General features: G+C 47.6%; 1 protein-coding gene across 1 annotated transcript in view; it reads left to right on the top strand.

Annotated features, from left to right (window-relative positions):
• The window catches only part of RYR2 (ryanodine receptor 2), a 2,714,825-nt gene that overhangs the window by 2,333,746 nt on the left and 362,674 nt on the right, over positions 1-18,405 (top strand). The window contains exon 83 of the mRNA XM_069234403.1: positions 9,719-9,799. Within this exon, the coding sequence (XP_069090504.1) occupies positions 9,719-9,799 (81 nt within the window). The remainder of the gene's footprint in view (positions 1-9,718; positions 9,800-18,405) is intronic.

Below are 18,405 nucleotides of genomic sequence, written 5' to 3' on the forward strand. Positions count from 1 at the left end.
CTAAATACAATTTGCCCCCCCAGGGGAGCGACCCTTGCCTGATGGGTCGCTCCCCATCTCTAAAAAAAGAAACAACAAAAACAAAAAAACACAAAACAAAAATTGCCCTGGTGCCTAGAGTGTTCTGCCCCCCCCCCAGGGGCAGTTCGGCCTAATAATAGGCCGATCTGTCCCCCGGGGGGGCAGAAATGGCCTAAAATAAATTTGCCCCCCCAACCCCCATCCCCCCCCCGGGAGCGACCCTTGCCTACGGGGTCGCTCCCCCTGCGTGACATTGGCGCCAAAAAACAAATCCCCGGTGCCTAGTGGTTTCTGCCCCCTTAGGGGCAGATTGACCTAAAATTGGCCAATCTGCCCCCAGGGGGGTAGAAATGGTCTAAATACAATTTGCCCCCCCAGGGGAGCGACCCTTGCCTGATGGGTCGCTCCCCATCTCTAAAAAAAGAAACAACAAAAAAAAAAACACACAAAAAAAAAATTGCCCTGGTGCCTAGAGTGTTCTGCCCCCCCCCCCGGGGGCAGTTCGGCCTAATAATAGGCCGATCTGTCCCCGGGGGGGCAGAAATGGCCTAAAATAAATTTGCCCCCTCAACCCCTCCCCCCCCCCCGGGAGCGACCCTTGCCTACGGGGTCGCTCCCCCTGCGTGACATTGGCGCCAAAAAACAAATCCCCGGTGCCTAGTGGTTTTTGCCCCCTTGGGGGCAGATTGACTTAAAATTGGCCAATCTGCCCCCAGGGGGGCAGAAATGGTCTAAATACAATTTGCCCCCCCCAGGGGAGCGACCCTTGCCTGATGGGTCGCTCCCCATCTCTAAAAAAAGAAACAACAAAAAAAAAAAACACAAAAAAAAAATTGCCCTGGCGCCTAGAGTGTTCTGCCCCCCCCCCGGGGGCAGTTCGGCCTAATAATAGGCCGATCTGTCCCCCGGGGGGGCAGAAATGGTCTAAAATAAATTTGCCCCCCCAACCTCCACCCCCCCCCGGGAGCGTCCCTTGCCTACGGGGTCGCTCCCCCTGCGTGACATTGGCGCTAAAAAACAAATCCCCGGTGCCTAGTGGTTTCTGCCCCCTTGGGGGCAGATTGACCTAAAATTGGCCAATCTGCCCCCAGGGGGGCAGAAATGGTCTAAATACAATTTGCCCCCCCAGGGGAGCGACCCTTGCCTGATGGGTCGCTCCCCATCTCTAAAAAAAGAAACAACAACAAAAAAAACACAAAAAAAAAATTGCCCTGGCGCCTAGAGTGTTCTGCCCCCCCCCCGGGGGCAGTTCGGCCTAATAATAGGCCGATCTGTCCCCCGGGGGGGGCAGAAATGGCCTAAAATAAATTTGCCCCCCCAACCCCCACCGCCCCCCCGGGAGCGACCCTTGCCTACGGGGTCGCTGCCCCTGCGTGACATTGGCGCCAAAAAACAAATCCCCGGTGCCTAGTGGTTTCTGCCCCCTTGGGGGCAGATTGACATAAAATTGGCCAATCTGCCCCCAGGGGGGCAGAAATGGTCTAAATACAATTTGCCCCCCCCAGGGGAGCGACCCTTGCCTGATGGGTCGCTCCCCATCTCTAAAAAAAGAAACAACAAAAAAAAAAAACACAAAAAAAAAATTGCCCTGGCGCCTAGAGTGTTCTGCCCCCCCCCGGGGGCAGTTCGGCCTAATAATAGGCCGATCTGTCCCCCGGGGGGGCAGAAATGGCCTAAAATAAATTTGCCCCCCCAACCTCCACCCCCCCCCCACGGGAGCGACCCTTGCCTACGGGGTCGCTCCCCCTGCGTGACATTGGCGCCAAAAAACAACTCCCCGGTGCCTAGTGGTTTCTGCCCCCTAGGGGGCAGATTGACCTAAAATTGGCCAATCTGCCCCCAGGGGGGCAGAAATGGTCTAAATACAATTTGCCCCCCCAGGGGAGCGACCCTTGCCTGATGGGTCGCTCCCCATCTCTAAAAAAAGAAACAACAAAAAAAAAAAAACACAAAAAAAAAATTGCCCTGGCGCCTAGAGTGTTCTGCCCCCCCCCGGGGGCAGTTCGGCCTAAAAATAGGCCGATCTGTCCCCCGGGGGGGCAGAAATGGCCTAAAATAAATTTGCCCCCCCAACCCCCACACCCCACCCCCGGGAGCGACCCTTGCCTACGGGGTCGCTCCCCCTGCGTGACATTGGCGCCAAAAAACAAATCCCCGGTGCCTTGTGGTTTCTGCCCCCTTGGGGGCAGATTGACCCAAAATTGGCCAATCTGCCCCCAGGGGGGCAGAAATGGTCTAAATACAATTTGCCCCCCCAGGGGAGCGACCCTTGCCTGATGGGTCGCTCCCCATCTCTAAAAAAAGAAACAACAAAAAAAAAAACACAAAAAAAAAAATTGCCCTGGCGCCTAGAGTGTTCTGCCCCCCCCCCGGGGGCAGTTCGGCCTAATAATAGGCCGATCTGTCCCCCGGGGGGGCAGAAATGGCCTAAAATAAATTTGCCCCCCCAACCCCCACACCCCCCCCCCGGGAGCGACCCTTGCCTACGGGGTCGCTCCCCCTGCGTGACATTGGCGCCAAAAAACAAATCCCCGGTGCTTAGTGGTTTCTGCCCCCTAGGGGGCAGATTGACCTAAAATTGGCCAATCTGCCCCCAGGGGGGCAGAAATGGTCTAAATACAATTTGCCCCCCAGGGGAGCGACCCTTGCCTGATGGGTCGCTCCCCATCTCTAAAAAAAAAAAAAGAACAAAAAAAAAAAACACAAAAAAAAAAATTGCCCTGGCGCCTAGAGGTTTCTTCCCCCCCTGGGGGCAGATCGGCCTAATAATAGGCCGATCTGCCCCCCGGGGGGGCAGAAAAGGCCTTCCCAAAAAATTGCCCCCCCTGGGAGCGACCCTTGCCAAAGGGGTCGCTTTGTTGCGTGACATTCGCGCGCAAAAACAAACTCCCTGGTGTCTAATGGTTTCTGCCCCCCTTGGGGGCAGATTGGCCTTATCAAAATAGGCCAATCTGCCCCCAAGGGGGGCAGAAATGGCCTAAATATATATTGCCCCGTAGGGGAGCGACCCTTGCCTAAGGGATCGCTCCCCACCTAAAAAAAAAGAATTCATCACAAAAAAAAAAACAAATGGTCCCTGGTGCCTAGAGGTTTCTGCCCCCCCTGGGGGCAGATCGGCCTAATAATAGGCCAATCTGCCCCCAGGGGGGGCAGAAAAGGCCTTCCTAAAAAAATGCCCCCCTGGGAGCGACCCTTGCCCAAGGGGTCGCTCCCTTTTGCCAATTTCAAGAAAAAAAAAAAAATCCCTGGTGTCTAGTGGGGTTTCAAAAGCCGGATTGCAAGCAATCCAGCTTTTGAAACCTGTGAGAGACTTCAAAGGGAAGGAAATACATTTCCTTCCCTTTGAAGCCTCTCGGGGCCTCCCCCATGGGATTGAAAAAGAAATGCAAAAGCATTTCTTTTTCAATCGCGCTGGAAGCTCTGCTTCCAGCGCGATGGGGGAGACCCTGTGACTAATCAGCGCGCGCTCGCGCGCTGACGTCACAGGGGGGGCTGGGGGGGGGGTCGGGGTGGGAGGGGAAGGGCTTCCCCTTCCATCCCTGACTTGGGGGGGTGGGGGGGAACCCCACAGAGGGAGCGAGAGCGCTCCCTCTGGGCTGTGTGCCGAGGACGTAGTGGTTACGTCCTCGGCACAGCAGCACTGTGCCGCAGGACGTAACCACTACGTCCGCGGCACAGAAGGGGTTAAGAGGAATACACAAAGACCAACAGTGAATCTAATCACAGTCATGTGACCCAAGATACTGGCAGAAGGCACAAATGGTTAGGACAATAAAATTACAACTTCCTAAAAGTGGCATTTTCAGAATTGTGACTTAAAATCCGACTATATCATTAATGAGGATTTAAAATACAATGAATTTGAGTGTAAACAAATGTTCTTGTCTGCTTCCAAACTTAAGTTATCACTTATTAAGTGTAATAAGGTAACCTAATGTTATCCTACAGGAGAGATTGGCCCTGCAATAGTAAAAAACTACTTTAGGAGATTTTCACAACCGGGACATGTAAAACTTAAACCAACATGTCCAACTTTTTAATACAATGCACCCTACCCTATGAGCCGTTAGGGCCTACTCTAAGGGCAACTTATAAATATTTAAAAAGCAAGCTTAGGCCTGGCGAAAGGTTTACTTTGCTAGGTAGAAATGGCAGTTTAAAACTGCACTACAGGTCACAGAGGGAGGCCTGAGACATCTTTTAAAAGGCTACTTCAGTAGGTGGCACACCTTATAGGCCCTGTTTAACTGAATTAGCATTTACTAGGGTCATAGGCATAAATTAAATGTGCTGACTAGGTGGAGGACAATTGTACCATGTTTTAGGGAGAGCACACATGCGCTTTAGCACAGGTCCTCAGTGGTAAAGTGCCAGGGCGTGCTAAAGCACAAGGGGTTCTAAAGCCAACAAGACCAAAATTCATCAAAAGAGGAGGGGTGAAGGCAAAAGTTTGGGCGACTACCACCCAAGGATGTCAGGTCTAAAATGAACTAAGCTCTGACAATATTGACATGTCTCATTTGTGAACAGTGCAGTCCTCTCTATCTGCAGTGCATTGTTCTTATCTTCACATGTGATTCTACAGTTGACATCACATTATTGACAACATCAATTAAGTTGATATGAGGCTAGGGCACTTAGGCCACTTAGCAAAGGAGCTGACCACACAGCTTAACCTGGCCAAGAATAGAATAGCGGAACCAAAGAATGAGCCTGTTGAGGTCCAAGACAAGGGGTGCTGAGAGTATGGTGCATGAGTATTGTTTACTGTCAAAGCTCAGTAGGCACTCAAAGATTGATGGGTATGATTAATGGATATGATTAAAGCATGTGCTCAGTTGTTGTTGAGAATAGGGTACTGAGTTCAGACCCACACGAATTGGGCATGGTTTTGGCAATACTCAGTGAATTCTAGGGGTGTTGGTGTGGAGCAGATTGTTTAGTCAAGGGCCTGGTCCAGTATCCACTGCCTTCTAGTGATCTCCAGGAGGTCTGCACCGGTCCTGTGCAAAGCCAGTCTCTGCTCAAGTGGCCTGAGTGCTAAGGAACGAGTTCACTGGATTCTGGGTACATTCAGTGATTGCCATTCTTGATGTAATTTGTGAAATCTTGCGAAGCAATTAGCAGGGCATTTAAGCGATCTTCAGAGTTTTTATGTTTCGGATAACAATCATAAAGTCCCTTTAACTTATTTTTAGTAGGGAGATTTCTACTCTCGATTACATTTTCTTGTCTGAGTTTCAAAGCATATATGCTATTCTGAAACCTCCTTTCCGTGAATAGCTGAGCTGTTAATTCTTGCCAGAAAGCTCAAATATGGACATTCTGACTTTGTTTCTGGAACCACCACTGATACTCATGCAACTGGTGCTTCGTTAAATGCGTTTGTCTTTGTTATTGTGATTGTATTTACGTTTTTTTCTCGTTACTGTTCTGTTTGTGATAGTTGTATGTTTCCTTGAAGTAACACAGCACAAACGATTCACAGAAATGACCTTTTTTTCTTTCACCTTATTTTCTGATTGCACACAGTACCCTCCTATTTAGATAACACTCTTATTAAACGATTGTAGACTGTAATTTATATTGTGAGGCTTCATACAAGAGATCCGTCCTATGAAGGGATGCAGCAATGGTGCAAATCCCTAGAAGGTTCATGTGACAATGGCAAGTTCCAGGCATTCCTTCCCATATGAAGCTGTGAGACTGTCCAGGCTGTGACTCCTACAAGAATATGAAGCATAGTCAGCATCCCTACAGCTACCACACTGAAGAAACAGTTAGGAAGCTGCGACTCTTCCCAGAGTCCAGGCTAAGAGCACATCCTGTTCTTCCTATAAGAACAATAAGGGCTCCTAATCTCCACGAGGATTGTTGTTTTCTGCCCACTACCAGGACCAGGGCAAGGTCAGACCTACTGAATGTTTAAATACGTACCAGGCAGCCCTGGCGCACCATCAGATGTCTCAGTGGAACTTCCAAAGAGCATCAGTGAACTCCCAAGTTAAGTATGGCTCTCCTAAAGGCACTGTACCATCTGAAAACCCTGCACCATTGCAGATGACATGTGCCAGGCATGGAGGAGTGTTTCCTCTGGTGCTTGATAGTCAGGTAACCGGTGTCGGGCTAATGTGTGTCCTGAGGTGGCCAAGTGGGGACATGCCTAACTACCAATCTCTAGACTTTGCGTCCCATCTATATCTCTCGCTTTCACTCTCTGGCAGGTTCCAAATGTTAGTGACTTAGTAACACATCAAAGGTAATATGAGAAGGAGCTTCAGCTGGCAACACATTCCCTTCTGCCCATGTCATGCTGAGACAGGCAGTACGGATTTGTTGGTGGTCGCCAAGAAAACAATCAAACCGAGAGGAAGCCCACTCCCATATGATTTGATATCACACTACCTTATTAGAAAAGGTGTTTACTCTTTTTAAAAAGACTTGCACCCACTATGCGTTAGTGGCATGCTTTATCATTGAGTCCTCCCCAGAGTGTGTACACCTCTGGGCAGGCTCAACCATGTAAGTCAAGGCTGTGCTTTGAGATCTTGGTTCAAGACAAAGAGGGCCTAAAAATAAAATTGCATAGAGGAATACCCCACTGGCTGAAAATGCATATATTTAGGAGTCGACTGTCAAGAGTAAAAACGGAATACATTCTATTGGAGATCATAGTTTCTCCCACATATGTGGATCTACATGTTTCAGCCTGTATGTTCATGCCCAGATGGGTCATACCACTTTCTCCAGGACTGGTGAAAAAACCCTAATTCCTATATTCTCAAGGTTACACCTTTTGCGTACTACATTCACTGTGGCATTTCCACATTCATACATGCCATACATAAAGACTGACCTGAAACTGTCAGGTCATATTTGAGATATGGACCAGGTATGCCCTTTAGGGCTCTAGTGGTGAATGGACCCTGGGGTCACACTTTCATCAAAGATCGCACCTGCATTTTGCCTACTTTTGGTCTCCAACCCTTGCATGTTCACCAAGTCTCCAAGTTTTAAATGTGGGCAGTTATAACCTTTTTGTAGTTTCTTATTAAACGACACTGGATGTATAGCGTTGTTGGACTAAATTTCAGTTTCTGTTTACAGCTATCAGTTCCATCTTGGATACCAAGACTGCACAGCCATTCATCTGTGCAAGCATAATATTTAAACTCAGCACTACCACTGATAGGATTACACACCAATGTTTTTCAGGTAGCAGCTTTGTGGCAGTGATGTGATGTGGGTTTTTTAGGACAGGAGAGTCCAACAAATGTCAAATAGGGGAGGATCCATGCCTGATTTTCCAGATAACTACAAGAAATAAATCTTCACTGAATACGTGCTCTCCTGGACTTATGTTGGAGACTCCTACTTCATGTTGTATGCATATTCAGAAAGGAAGTTGGTGTTCCACCTCAGGTATCTGACACTAACTTTGCAGCTCACCTCTCTTAGTGTCAGAACTGTACACATTTAATAAACAAATCAAAGAGGTAAACACAAAGACAGTGGCTCTTGTTTTCTTTCACTAACAGATCTTGCAAAACATACCCCTGTCACACATAATCTGACACTTACGATGCAGAGGAAATGTTTGTTTGTACAACTAAAGGGCTGGGGAGCCTTTATGATCCATAGTCACATCAGTACTACATTTTGGGAAAACTTGTTCGCCAAATATGTATTTTTGTGGCCCGCTAAACAACAGGGAAAAGCATGAAATGATTTTATATTCAGTATTTCTTTAATGTTCAGATTAGTTTTCAAAATGGTTTTGCTTCCTAACCCTACCATTAACCTGAAGCCCCCCACTTTGGAAGCCACAGACTGCGGACTGGTAAGTGCACTGGATCTGTGTAAGTTCATAGTGTGTGTACAGTGCACATAAGCTGAAAATGCTGTATTGTTGTGTCTGTACTTCGTCAGTGTTTGCAGTCTGTGGACTGTTGTATTTGGCTCTCAATGTTCCATTATTTGCCATGGAAAAGCCTGTGTTTTTTTCAGACTGCAATACAATAAGTACCATTGGTGCCAACTTGATATTAAGTTCACTTCTGTCATGTTCACAAATATTGCTATACCGCACCCTTTTTGCAGCTGTGATTCAAATGCGCGCTGACCCTTCAAAGAAGAGGCGTTTGCCCCTTGCTATTTCAGAATTTTTCATATAGCTATTCCCTCTTAAAATGAATACTTTTTCCTTTGGTCAAAAGTTTTGTTTTGCTGCATGTGGCTGAATGTTAAGCATACGCTGTGGATTTTACAAAGGTCAGTAGTTTGTCCTCCTTGCTGGATGAATTAGTAAAGCCATACCACCCAGAAAGCACCAGAATTATTTTACTTTAGGTAACACCACAGATTTTTTTGACAGAGAGGACAGACCTTTTCTGATGCCATTTTTCTTTCAGTATCCAGCTCGACAGAGAAACTGAGGCCAAGATTTAACCAGGACTTGCATTGTCTTTGCATCGTGCAAGTCGACACGACATCACAGGTCCTGATTTTTACTAAGCCATTCAAGGGATGATGTGTGCTGCCTTACATGACTTTCTAAAGAAACGTAAGGCAACACAGCAGGTCGAATAGTGTTGTATTCCGTAGTGGTAGGTGCTCCATGGGTGGAGAATAGCCATTCCTTTGCTTTCACCAATGGAATATGACGCAAGCCCCAATTTAGAAAAATCAGTAAATCTGGGATTGGGACAAAATAGTGCGCCTCATGAGGATGTCACCAAGAGGAGAAATATTTGTATTTCTCCTTGTTACTTCCTCTTTCTGTGCCTGGTGCATTCCACGTTACACATAGAAAGAGGAAAATGGTTCTCATTATTGTTTTTGTGATGGAAGGATCCCTTCTGGTACATAAACAATCCTGCTTGTAACACAGGCACCCTTGCACTATAGTGCAAAGGGGCCTGTGTTGATTCTAAGCAGTGGCATAACAAAAGCACCCACAGCCCCGCCGTGGGTGAGGGCCCCCTCAGCACAGCACCTGGCCGAATGAGTCCGGATGGTGGACCCCTCCATGTTCTTTGCAGGGGGGCCTCCTCCAGTTTCGCTACACCACTGGTGCTAGGCAAAGAGGGAGATATGTGCCATATCTTAGGAGATAAGGTGCAGTTCTGCTCTCTCCGTTTCATGCAACGAAGCGCAGCGCATTTCCTTGCTGCTTTGCATTGCGTGAAACTTTACTAAATTTGGCCCTTAGCGCATACCTAGCCAGGTCTCTTCTCTGTCTCAATATCCCCTTGAACGTTGTGACATTTCACAACAGTGGGTGTCATCGCGGTCTTGTGTATGGCTAGACAGGTAATAGATAGAATTATCCTGGAGGTAGGTCAGTAAGAGGAACGTGTTGTCCAGCTGTTTTCCTTCCCTCCTTCAAAGCGACATAGAAAACATATGTGACCTTTGTACAATATGCTGATTATATGTTTGGGAAATGTTATGACATAGTGTGTGGAACTCCTCAAACAGTAACAGTCTCGAACTTTATTTCCTATTGGCAGCGTCCTTTCCGTGAGGAGAGGAAGTGCTGTAAATGAAACACTTATGATCATTGCAGCGCTTGACTAATCCGAACCACACTTGATTTATGTTTTTTTAATTTTTTATAATGACCTTGCGGGGTCACTGGCAAAGGTATCCGCCTTCAACTCTTAATGGTGTTGCTCTTCATCTGACTTGTCTGCAGGTGAGAAAGTTTTGCAAGATGATGAATTCACCTGCGACCTCTTCCGCTTCCTCCAGCTGCTTTGTGAAGGACACAACTCAGGTGGGTGGGCAAGCTGCCTCTCTGGCAATACATGCATACACATTGATAAAAAGACATATGCACCAATCCAACGAGAAATGTGAACAATGCAAAACAGGTATGCAAAAGAAAAAGAAAAACAAATGTTTATGTACAAAACACTTACCAGAGGTATATCAGTGTGTTACTTTTGTAAGTAAAGTATATTGTACATGCTTTTGCTGGAAATACAGAATTGGTGCGTTAAATTTCAACACCGTTTGCGTTCCTTCTTGAGTGATCACCATTTGAAGAAGGGAACAAAGTTTCCTTGAAGCCTAATATATGATATCATGTTTGTCATTTGGTGCAATGTTTCACTATCCAGCAGAACAACATACCTATTTTCCTTTTCTCTAATACATATAACATTAATTCCTCATGGAGTCGCACATAATACTCTTGGTTAGGGCCTTTAATTCAAGAGCCAAAAAGTAATGTTTACCTTAAGTGAGAGGGAGGCTCATCAGCCTAAAGAGTGGTGGCCAGATTGTAGAAAGTACCATTAGGGCACCTAGGGTTTGCAATTTTTTTCACTCTTAGAGCCCTTTCATTTTACCTAAGGGTCCACGGACGTTTGTGTGACCCTTTCTGTAATGCCAATCTGGTAGATGCACATTTAAAACCGCTCTCTGTAAAGATTTGCAGTACGTCATCTGCATCTGCACTTGTTCTTATGCAAAGGAGGGAACACATTTTCTTCGATGCCTGTGCTGTATTACCAGTGTTGACACAAGTGAAGAGGCTCTTTAGGAATTCTGTCTGTGCACCACCCAGGAATTGACCTACAGTTAATATTCCCCGTGCCATTTGAAAGGGACCATATAGGTCACAGGGACGGCCCTGACTGCATGTGGGAGCTGTCTACCATTTTACCCGCCTGTGCGACCATCCCTACTGTTCCCCTACAAAATTAGGTTGGTCCACTGGTTGTGGAAAACTGCTCTTGAAAGGCAAACAGTTTGCCACCTAGGAACTAACACAGTTACAGTGCTCTGTGGACATGCCTTTGGCAGGAGAGATAGATGGGGCTCAGGGACTCTGCTGAGGCAGACTGCACCCATTTGCAGGGATGTCCCTGCCAACATTTCACAAGTCAGACCAGTTTCCTCTTTCACTGTTGCACTACTCCAGTTCAGGTGTGAACTCCTCGCATTCTGTGTTAATTTTGTTATCATACGCAGGGTTCCAGCCTACACCATCTATGATCAATGATGGTATGTCTATTGCAGATCGGTTAATGTAATTGTGTGCCAACTGCTTGCAGGATCATCATCCTTGAGGGTATTGCAACTGAACTCTTAATCACAGTCACTTAGCTAACATGCATACAGAGAGGGTCTTCTCCAGGCACTAGGTGCACAGCACTTAGTTCAAAAGCTTGGTGTGCTTTTATGGCACTCGACCCTAAGCTCTTTTGTCCTTATAGCTGTACCTGAAGTGTTCTTTATCATTACATTTTAGGGTACTTGGCTCCCATGGAAGGAACACCTCTTCCTTTACTGAAAATGGCAATATGTCTCTCCATCACACCACTTTCATAGATCGGATCTTATTGAGTTTGTGCTTGTCAGCCACATTCTGTTCCTGCACCAAGAACCACTGGCTCCTGTGGATGGATTTTCCACAAAGACAGCCTTTTCCCTCCGAGGCACCATTGCTGTCCTTCTTTTATGAACATACCTTTCACAAATGTACCAGACATGAGATATTGCCATGCTAGTTTCTGAATACACTTTGGGCTCCTTTGTTTTGGCATCTCCATGTTCTTTACCTGCAGTGGCCCATTACACCAATGTGAATATAGGAAGGGGTTTGAAATTGGGTCTCTAGTTGGCAGAGCTATGCACCCTGTCCAAGTAGGGACCACAATCCTAGTCAGGGTAAGTCACAGCACAACCTAAAATATCCTGTGGTCACCCTTGGGTAGCTTGGCACCGAGTACGCAGGCTTAACTTAGAAGGCAATGTGTAAAGCATTTGTGCAAACACTCATACAGTAACAAAGTGAAAACAGCACAAAAAGTACTCCACATCAGTTTAGAAAAATAGATAATATTTATCTGAATAAAGTTAGACCAAAATGACCAGAATCCATTATGCACAAGTCAAGACATCACTTTTTAGAAGTTTAGGTAAGTCATAAACCATAGGAATCAATGGGTGTGTCTTTTTAGCACAAAGTACCTGGGATGCATAAAAAATAATGACGCAGAGGAGGTGATGGATCAGAAAGTAAAGCCATGTGTTGATTTACGGGTGCGCCGTCTTGGATCCTTAGTTTGGTGTGGGTATATTTTGACACCCGGGGACGATGCGTGGAAAATTCAAAATGCGCTGCAATGATGAAACATGGGCTGCATCGATTTGGGAGGCGCTGCGATGACTTTTCAGCCGCAATATAGGTGCTGCTTCAATTCTTCAGTCAATGCATTGATTGTGGCAGGCGTTGCATCAGTTTTCCAGTGCACTGGATTTTCTCCCTCTGGTGAAGTCTTTGATGGTCCTGATTCTTCTTAACAGGGGCGATCTCAGTCCAAGCTCTTGGAGATCACTTGTGAGGGAAGGCAAAGTCCTTTCAGCAAAGTCAGGGAACAGCAGTCAGCAGGACAAGTAGGAGAGCAGTCTTTTCAGGAAAGCAGTCCAGATGAGTCCTTTTGGCAGCACGGCAATCCTTCTGACAGAGTCCAGTTACAGGTCCAGAAATGTCTGAATTTAAGGGGTCACAGACCCAGTATATTTACCCAAATGTGCCTTTGAAGTGGAGGGGACATCAAAGAGCGGTTTTGAAGCACACCAGTTCCCCCTTCAACCCAGTGCTGTCTCCGAGGAGATCTGTGGGGGGGGGGGGGATATCAGTCCTTTGTGTTAGGTCAGGCCACTAGCCTTTGGAGTGTCAGTGAGAACCCCTTCAACCTTCCTGCCCACGAACATCCATCAGTATGCAGATGAATGTAGATGCAGCTGAGTGTCCTGTGTTTTGGCTGTCTGGGTGGAATGCACAAGGGGGCTGTCAACCAGCACAGACCAGGCGTGGATTGGAGACATGCTCTAAGGCACAGAGAGCAGTAACAGCAGAGAAATGCCTACTTTCTGAAAGTGGCATTTCTAAAATACTAATTGTTAGACCCGACAGCCTTAGGGTGGTCATCCCCAACTTTTTGCCTGCCTTCCTTCACTTTTTTACACTCTTTTTGCTGGTTTTAGGACTCTGAACACTTTACAACTGCTAACCAGTGCTAAAGTGCATATGCTTTCCCCCTTAAAACATGGTGACATTGCCTCCTACCGAATTGACATATTTAATTGACTTCTAAGTCCCTAGTAAAGTGCACTGCACGTGCCCAGGGCCTGTAAATTAAATGCTACTAGTGGTCCTGCAGCACTGATTGTGCCACCCACATAAGTAGCCCCTTAACCATGTCTCAGGCCTGCCAATGCAAGGTCTGTGTGTGCAGTTTCACTGCCATGTCGACTTGGCATTTAAAAGAACTTGCCGAGCCTTAAACTCCCATTTTTCTACATATAAGTTACCACTAGGGTAGGCCCTAGGTAACCCATAGGGCAGGGTGCTGTGTAGATTAGAGGCAGGACATATACCTATGTGTTTTATATATCCTGGTGGTGGAAAACTCCTAAATTCGTTTTCCACTGCTGTGAGGCCTGCTCCTTGCAAAGGCTAACATTAGGGCTACCCTCATATACTGTTTGAGTGGTAGATTCTGATCAGAAAGGAGTAGACAGGTCATATTTAGTATGGCCAGAATGGTAATACTAAATCCTGCTGACTGGTGAGGTTGAATTTTATATTACTATTTTAGAAATGCCACTTTTAGAAAGTGAGCATTTCTCTGCACTTAGAATCCTTCTGTGCTTACAGACTGTCTCCAGTCCACGTCTGGGCTGGGCTGGTTGGCAGCTCCCTTGTGCATTTCACCCAGACAACCACAAACACAGGATGCTCAGTCACACCTGCACACATCTGCATACTAAATAGGTCTTCCTGGGCTGGAAGGGTGGAGGCCCTGACACTTACATTTCAAAGGGCAGTGGTCTGCCCTCACACAATGGACTACCAAACCCCCTACTGGGACCCTGGCAGACAGGGTTGTACTGAAAGGGACCTTGGGCACTTGAAAACCACTCTTTTAAGTCTCCCCCACTTCAAAGGCACTTTTGGGTATATAAACTGGGTCCCTTACCCTACCAACTTAGACACTTCCTGGGACAGACACTCTGAACCAGATCCTGCAACCTGCCAAGAGGAGCTATCTGGCTGCCCAAAGGACTCACCTGGACTGTTTTGCTGTGAAGGACTGTTGCCTTGCTGTGGCCCTACTGCCTTCCTGGCCTCTGGCTCTGCTGAGAAGTGCTCTCCAAGGGCTTGGATTAAGCCTGCCTCCTGTTTCCTGAAGTCTCAGGGCCAAAAAGACTTAGGCCCATATTATGACATTGGCAGTATAAACCGCCTACTGCTGCGGTGACGGCCACCAAAAGACAGTCACCGCGGCTACCATCCGTCCGCCAGATTATGACCACAGTCGCACGTCTGCCACAATAAGGGCGGAAATCTGGCCATGGCCATACTGGCGGATGGTGGTAAGGTAGTGTTGCTACCACCAGCACCGCCACGGCAGTAGACCGCCGCTAGCCGTATCATGACATATGATATGGCCTGGCGGTGTTCTGCAGGCGGGCACTACTGGCGATAGCAGCGCCTCATCCCGTTCCCTGATGGAAGACTAGCTGGATGAAGGTAAATTGGGCTTCCGACGGGGGAGGGGGATGGGGGTGATGTGTGTGTGGGGTTGTGTGCATGAATGTGTGAATGTGTGCGTGAATGCGTCTGTGTATGTAGTGTTGTTTGCGTGGGTGTATGAATGTGTGTGAATCCGTGTAAGAATGGAAATGTGAATGCGAGCATGACTGGATTTATGCATGTATGAATGCGTGCATGCCAGTGTGAGTTAGTGGGTGTATGCGTGGTGCGTCTCTGCGGGTGTGTGCATGTATAGGGGGTTGGGGGATCAGAAAGGGGGAGCGTGGATAGAGGGGGAGTAGGGGGCATCTGGGGAGTGTTTGGGGGGGTGGATGAGCCTCATACTAGTGACAGGAAAGGAATTCCCTGTCACTGGTAGGGCCTACCGCCATGGTTTTTGTGGCATTGCTAACGCCATGAAAACCATGGCGGTAGGCTGGCCCTAAATGCCGCCGGCGGTCCTATAGCAGACGCCGGACTGGAGATTATTTTCTCCGGCCCGGCAGCTACTACCACCATGGCGGTATGAATGGTAAATTGGTGGGTTGGCTGCAGCCAACTCGCTAATGTCATAATGTGGCGCTATGTACCGCCAGCCTGTTGGCGGTACTATCACCGCATTAAAACCTACCACCCGGGTCATAATGACCCCCTTAATCTCTGCAAAGGGACACCTTGTGCGGCAAAATTCGACGCAGAACTTGCCGGAATCGATGCAGCCTGCTTAGTGGTGAAAGAATCACTGCATCGCCGAACCAGAATGACGCAGCCCGGCTCCCCAAGTGAAGATCGACGCAGCGCCAGCATTGTGACCGGAACTTCAACGCGCAGCCCACTGGATCAACGCATCGCCGAGCCTGAATGACTCAGCATGACTTCCTGTGGGAGGAATTGAAGCAGCACCTTCTGTGCGACACAAACTCCAATGCATCACCCAGAATCGACACAGCACCTGTAACTTTGTCCTGCATGCTCAGGATTTCCACGCATCCTCCCTGGGCGTCAAAAGACCCCACATCGCAAAGAGGATACAAGCCTGCATGCTATAATTCGATGCAAAGTCCTTACAGTGGGGAAAATAATCGTAGCATCGTCCTTGTGCGCCCCGAAATCTGCCGCACACACTTTTTTTTCCTCACATATCCTCCTCTGCAGTCTCTGTGCGTGTAATTTTGACGCATACAAGGTACTTTGTTCTTGCAAGATACACTTGTTCCTTTTTAAAGACTAAAGTCTCTTCTTATCATTACTCAGATAAATATCTCATATTTTTCCAAAACTGTGTGGTGTATTTTTGTGGTGTTTTCACTGTGTTATTGCATGATTTATTGCACAAATACTTTACACATTGCCTTCTAAGTTAAGCTTGACTGCTCAGTGCCAAGCTACCAGAAGGTGGGCACAGGATAATTTGGATTGTGCGTGACCTACCCTGACTAGGATTGTGGTCCCTACTTGGGTCTCAATCAGGAGCTGGAGAGTTCGAGCTAGCCAAGTTGGAGACATACACTGTCAGCCAGCTGAAAGGGTTCTGCAAGAGGATGGGAGTACCTACCCAGGGTGCCTCCAGGAAAGAGGAGTACCAAAAGACACTGAGGGCCTGGCAGAAGCCCGTTCACAAGAGAATGTTGAGTTGGAGGAGCCAGAGGATGGCCCCTCAGAGGATTTGCAACCTGCAATGGGGTATGTTACCCCTGGAATTGTTCCCCCTGCTAAACCAGTGTGAGAAACTGGGGCTGATTGCAGAGGCCCCCTAACTTTTTGCCCCCATTTTCCACTTTATGCTGGTGTTTTCCTGACTCTGATGGTGCCCTGGGTACTGCTAACCAGTCCCAGGGCCTGTGCTCTGTGTAAAATGGATATGCAAATTAGGCTAATTATAATTGGCTAAGTTAACCTACCTATAAGTCCCTAGTATATGGTAGGGCATGTAGGTTTAGGGACCACAGCATAGGTGGTGCACACCTAGGTGCATTGCTGAGGTGCCCAGTGTCATTTTAAAAGCAAGCCTGCCTTGCTGGCTGCTTTTAAATTAAAGTTATATGCAAATTCGACTTTGGAATTAAAGGTACTTCCAAAGTCTTAAACTACCTTATTTTTACATATAAGTCACCCCTAAGGTGTGCCCTATGTGCCCCTAGGGCTGGGTGCCATGTAACTATAAGCAGGGACTTTATAAAAATAGATTTATAAGCCCTGGTGAGGTAAAAACAGCCAAATTTGTTTTTCCCTCATTGAAGTAAATGGCCTTCATAGGCTAGAATGGGCAGACTTTATTTTAAATTTTAAAGTCTCCTTAAATGTTACATACCAAGAATTTGGTATCAAATTGATTGTTATAATAAATCCCACAACTTCCAGTTGTTGGATTTAATATAACTAGTGCAGGTAAAAAGTTTAGACTTTACCTAAAAAGTTGCCAATTTCAGCTCTGCATTGTTTTTGCTGCTGTGCTCTGATTGGCCAGCCTGAAGCAGCTTCTGCCAGGCTACTTTAATGAGGTGTGAAGTGGCCTGACTTTACACAAAGGAATGTGCTTGGGGGAGAGAATCTCCCCTCAGCAGATGGGGAAGCAGGAAGGGGGAGGGCTGCCAAACTGGTCTTCAAAGGCAGAGAAGGACATCTGGAGCACCCAGCAACACCCCCACATCCTGCAACCCCAGACAGCTAGGTGCCCCCTTGATTAGATTAGGAGAGGGCAGGAGAGGGGTGTGTTTATGATTTTTAGCCACACCAGTGGGTGGGCTCAGCCATATCTCTCCTCTAAAAATCAGATTCATCCATTTTGGATTTTTAGAGACTGTTGCCTTCTGGGATGGATTTTTGCCACACTTCCCAGGAAGTGGTCATCACAGGGGGACGACCCTGTCCCTGATTGGAGGACCAGGGCCCCCCTGCTTTTCACCCAGGAGCAAGGATAAAACTGGCAGACCTGCACCCACGCCTCAGATCCCCTCCAGAATTCAACAAGAAAGGAACTAAAGAAGAAGAAGGACTGCCCTGCTGGACCCCTGGCCTGCACCTGGACCCTGCACTCAGAAAGACTGCACCAGCTGCACACTTGGGCTTCACCACAAGAAGGACTTTGCCTGGCTTCCACTGGTTCAAGGAGGGACTCCCTGTTTGCTACAGGTGAAAAATTGCTAACCAGAGTCCCCTGCACCAACTCCTGAAAAAGTGACCAGCTGACCACTGCCCAGTGGCCAAAAAGGAGTTTGCGCCAGGTGCACTCTGGGAGTTGAAGTCCGCACTTCCCAAGGACCATCACAGAACTTCTGGACCCTTGGGGTGAGCTGTGGACCCCAAAAGAACCTTAAAAGAACATCTGGGTGAAGCCCCAGAAGTTTGGAAAAGATTGGAGAAATTTTAGAAAAAAGCTCCATAAAGTGACCGACTCGACGCGGAAATTCTAGCCGGCTTGCCTCAACCGCGACCCGGCCTGACTTCGTGGTTCGTCCCGGTCAAGAAAAACATCCGAAAAAAAGACTAAGTCCGAACGTAAAAAGTTGACCGGGACCTCCCAACCATCGAATCCGAGAAGGGCTCCACGGACGTCGGATCAAGATCCAGGTTTACCCCGGTCGAAGGATTTTCATCTCGAAAAAACGACTAAGTCCGAAGGTAAAAATCACCACCGAGAAAACCGACTTCGCGTATCCGGACAAGGGCTCCAGGAGGTCGGATTCAACTGGCAGGTTCGTCCCGGGGAAGAAAAACATCAAAAAAGAGACTAAGTCAGAAGGTAACTTTTTAACCGAGGCCTCCCGCGACTTGTAGCCGAGCAGGGCTCCATCGCGGTCGGCCTGAAAGTTTGACTTTGCCCCGGTCCT

Source organism: Pleurodeles waltl, chromosome 5 (genome assembly GCF_031143425.1).
Source record: "Pleurodeles waltl isolate 20211129_DDA chromosome 5, aPleWal1.hap1.20221129, whole genome shotgun sequence".
Lineage (NCBI taxonomy): Eukaryota > Metazoa > Chordata > Amphibia > Caudata > Salamandridae > Pleurodeles > Pleurodeles waltl.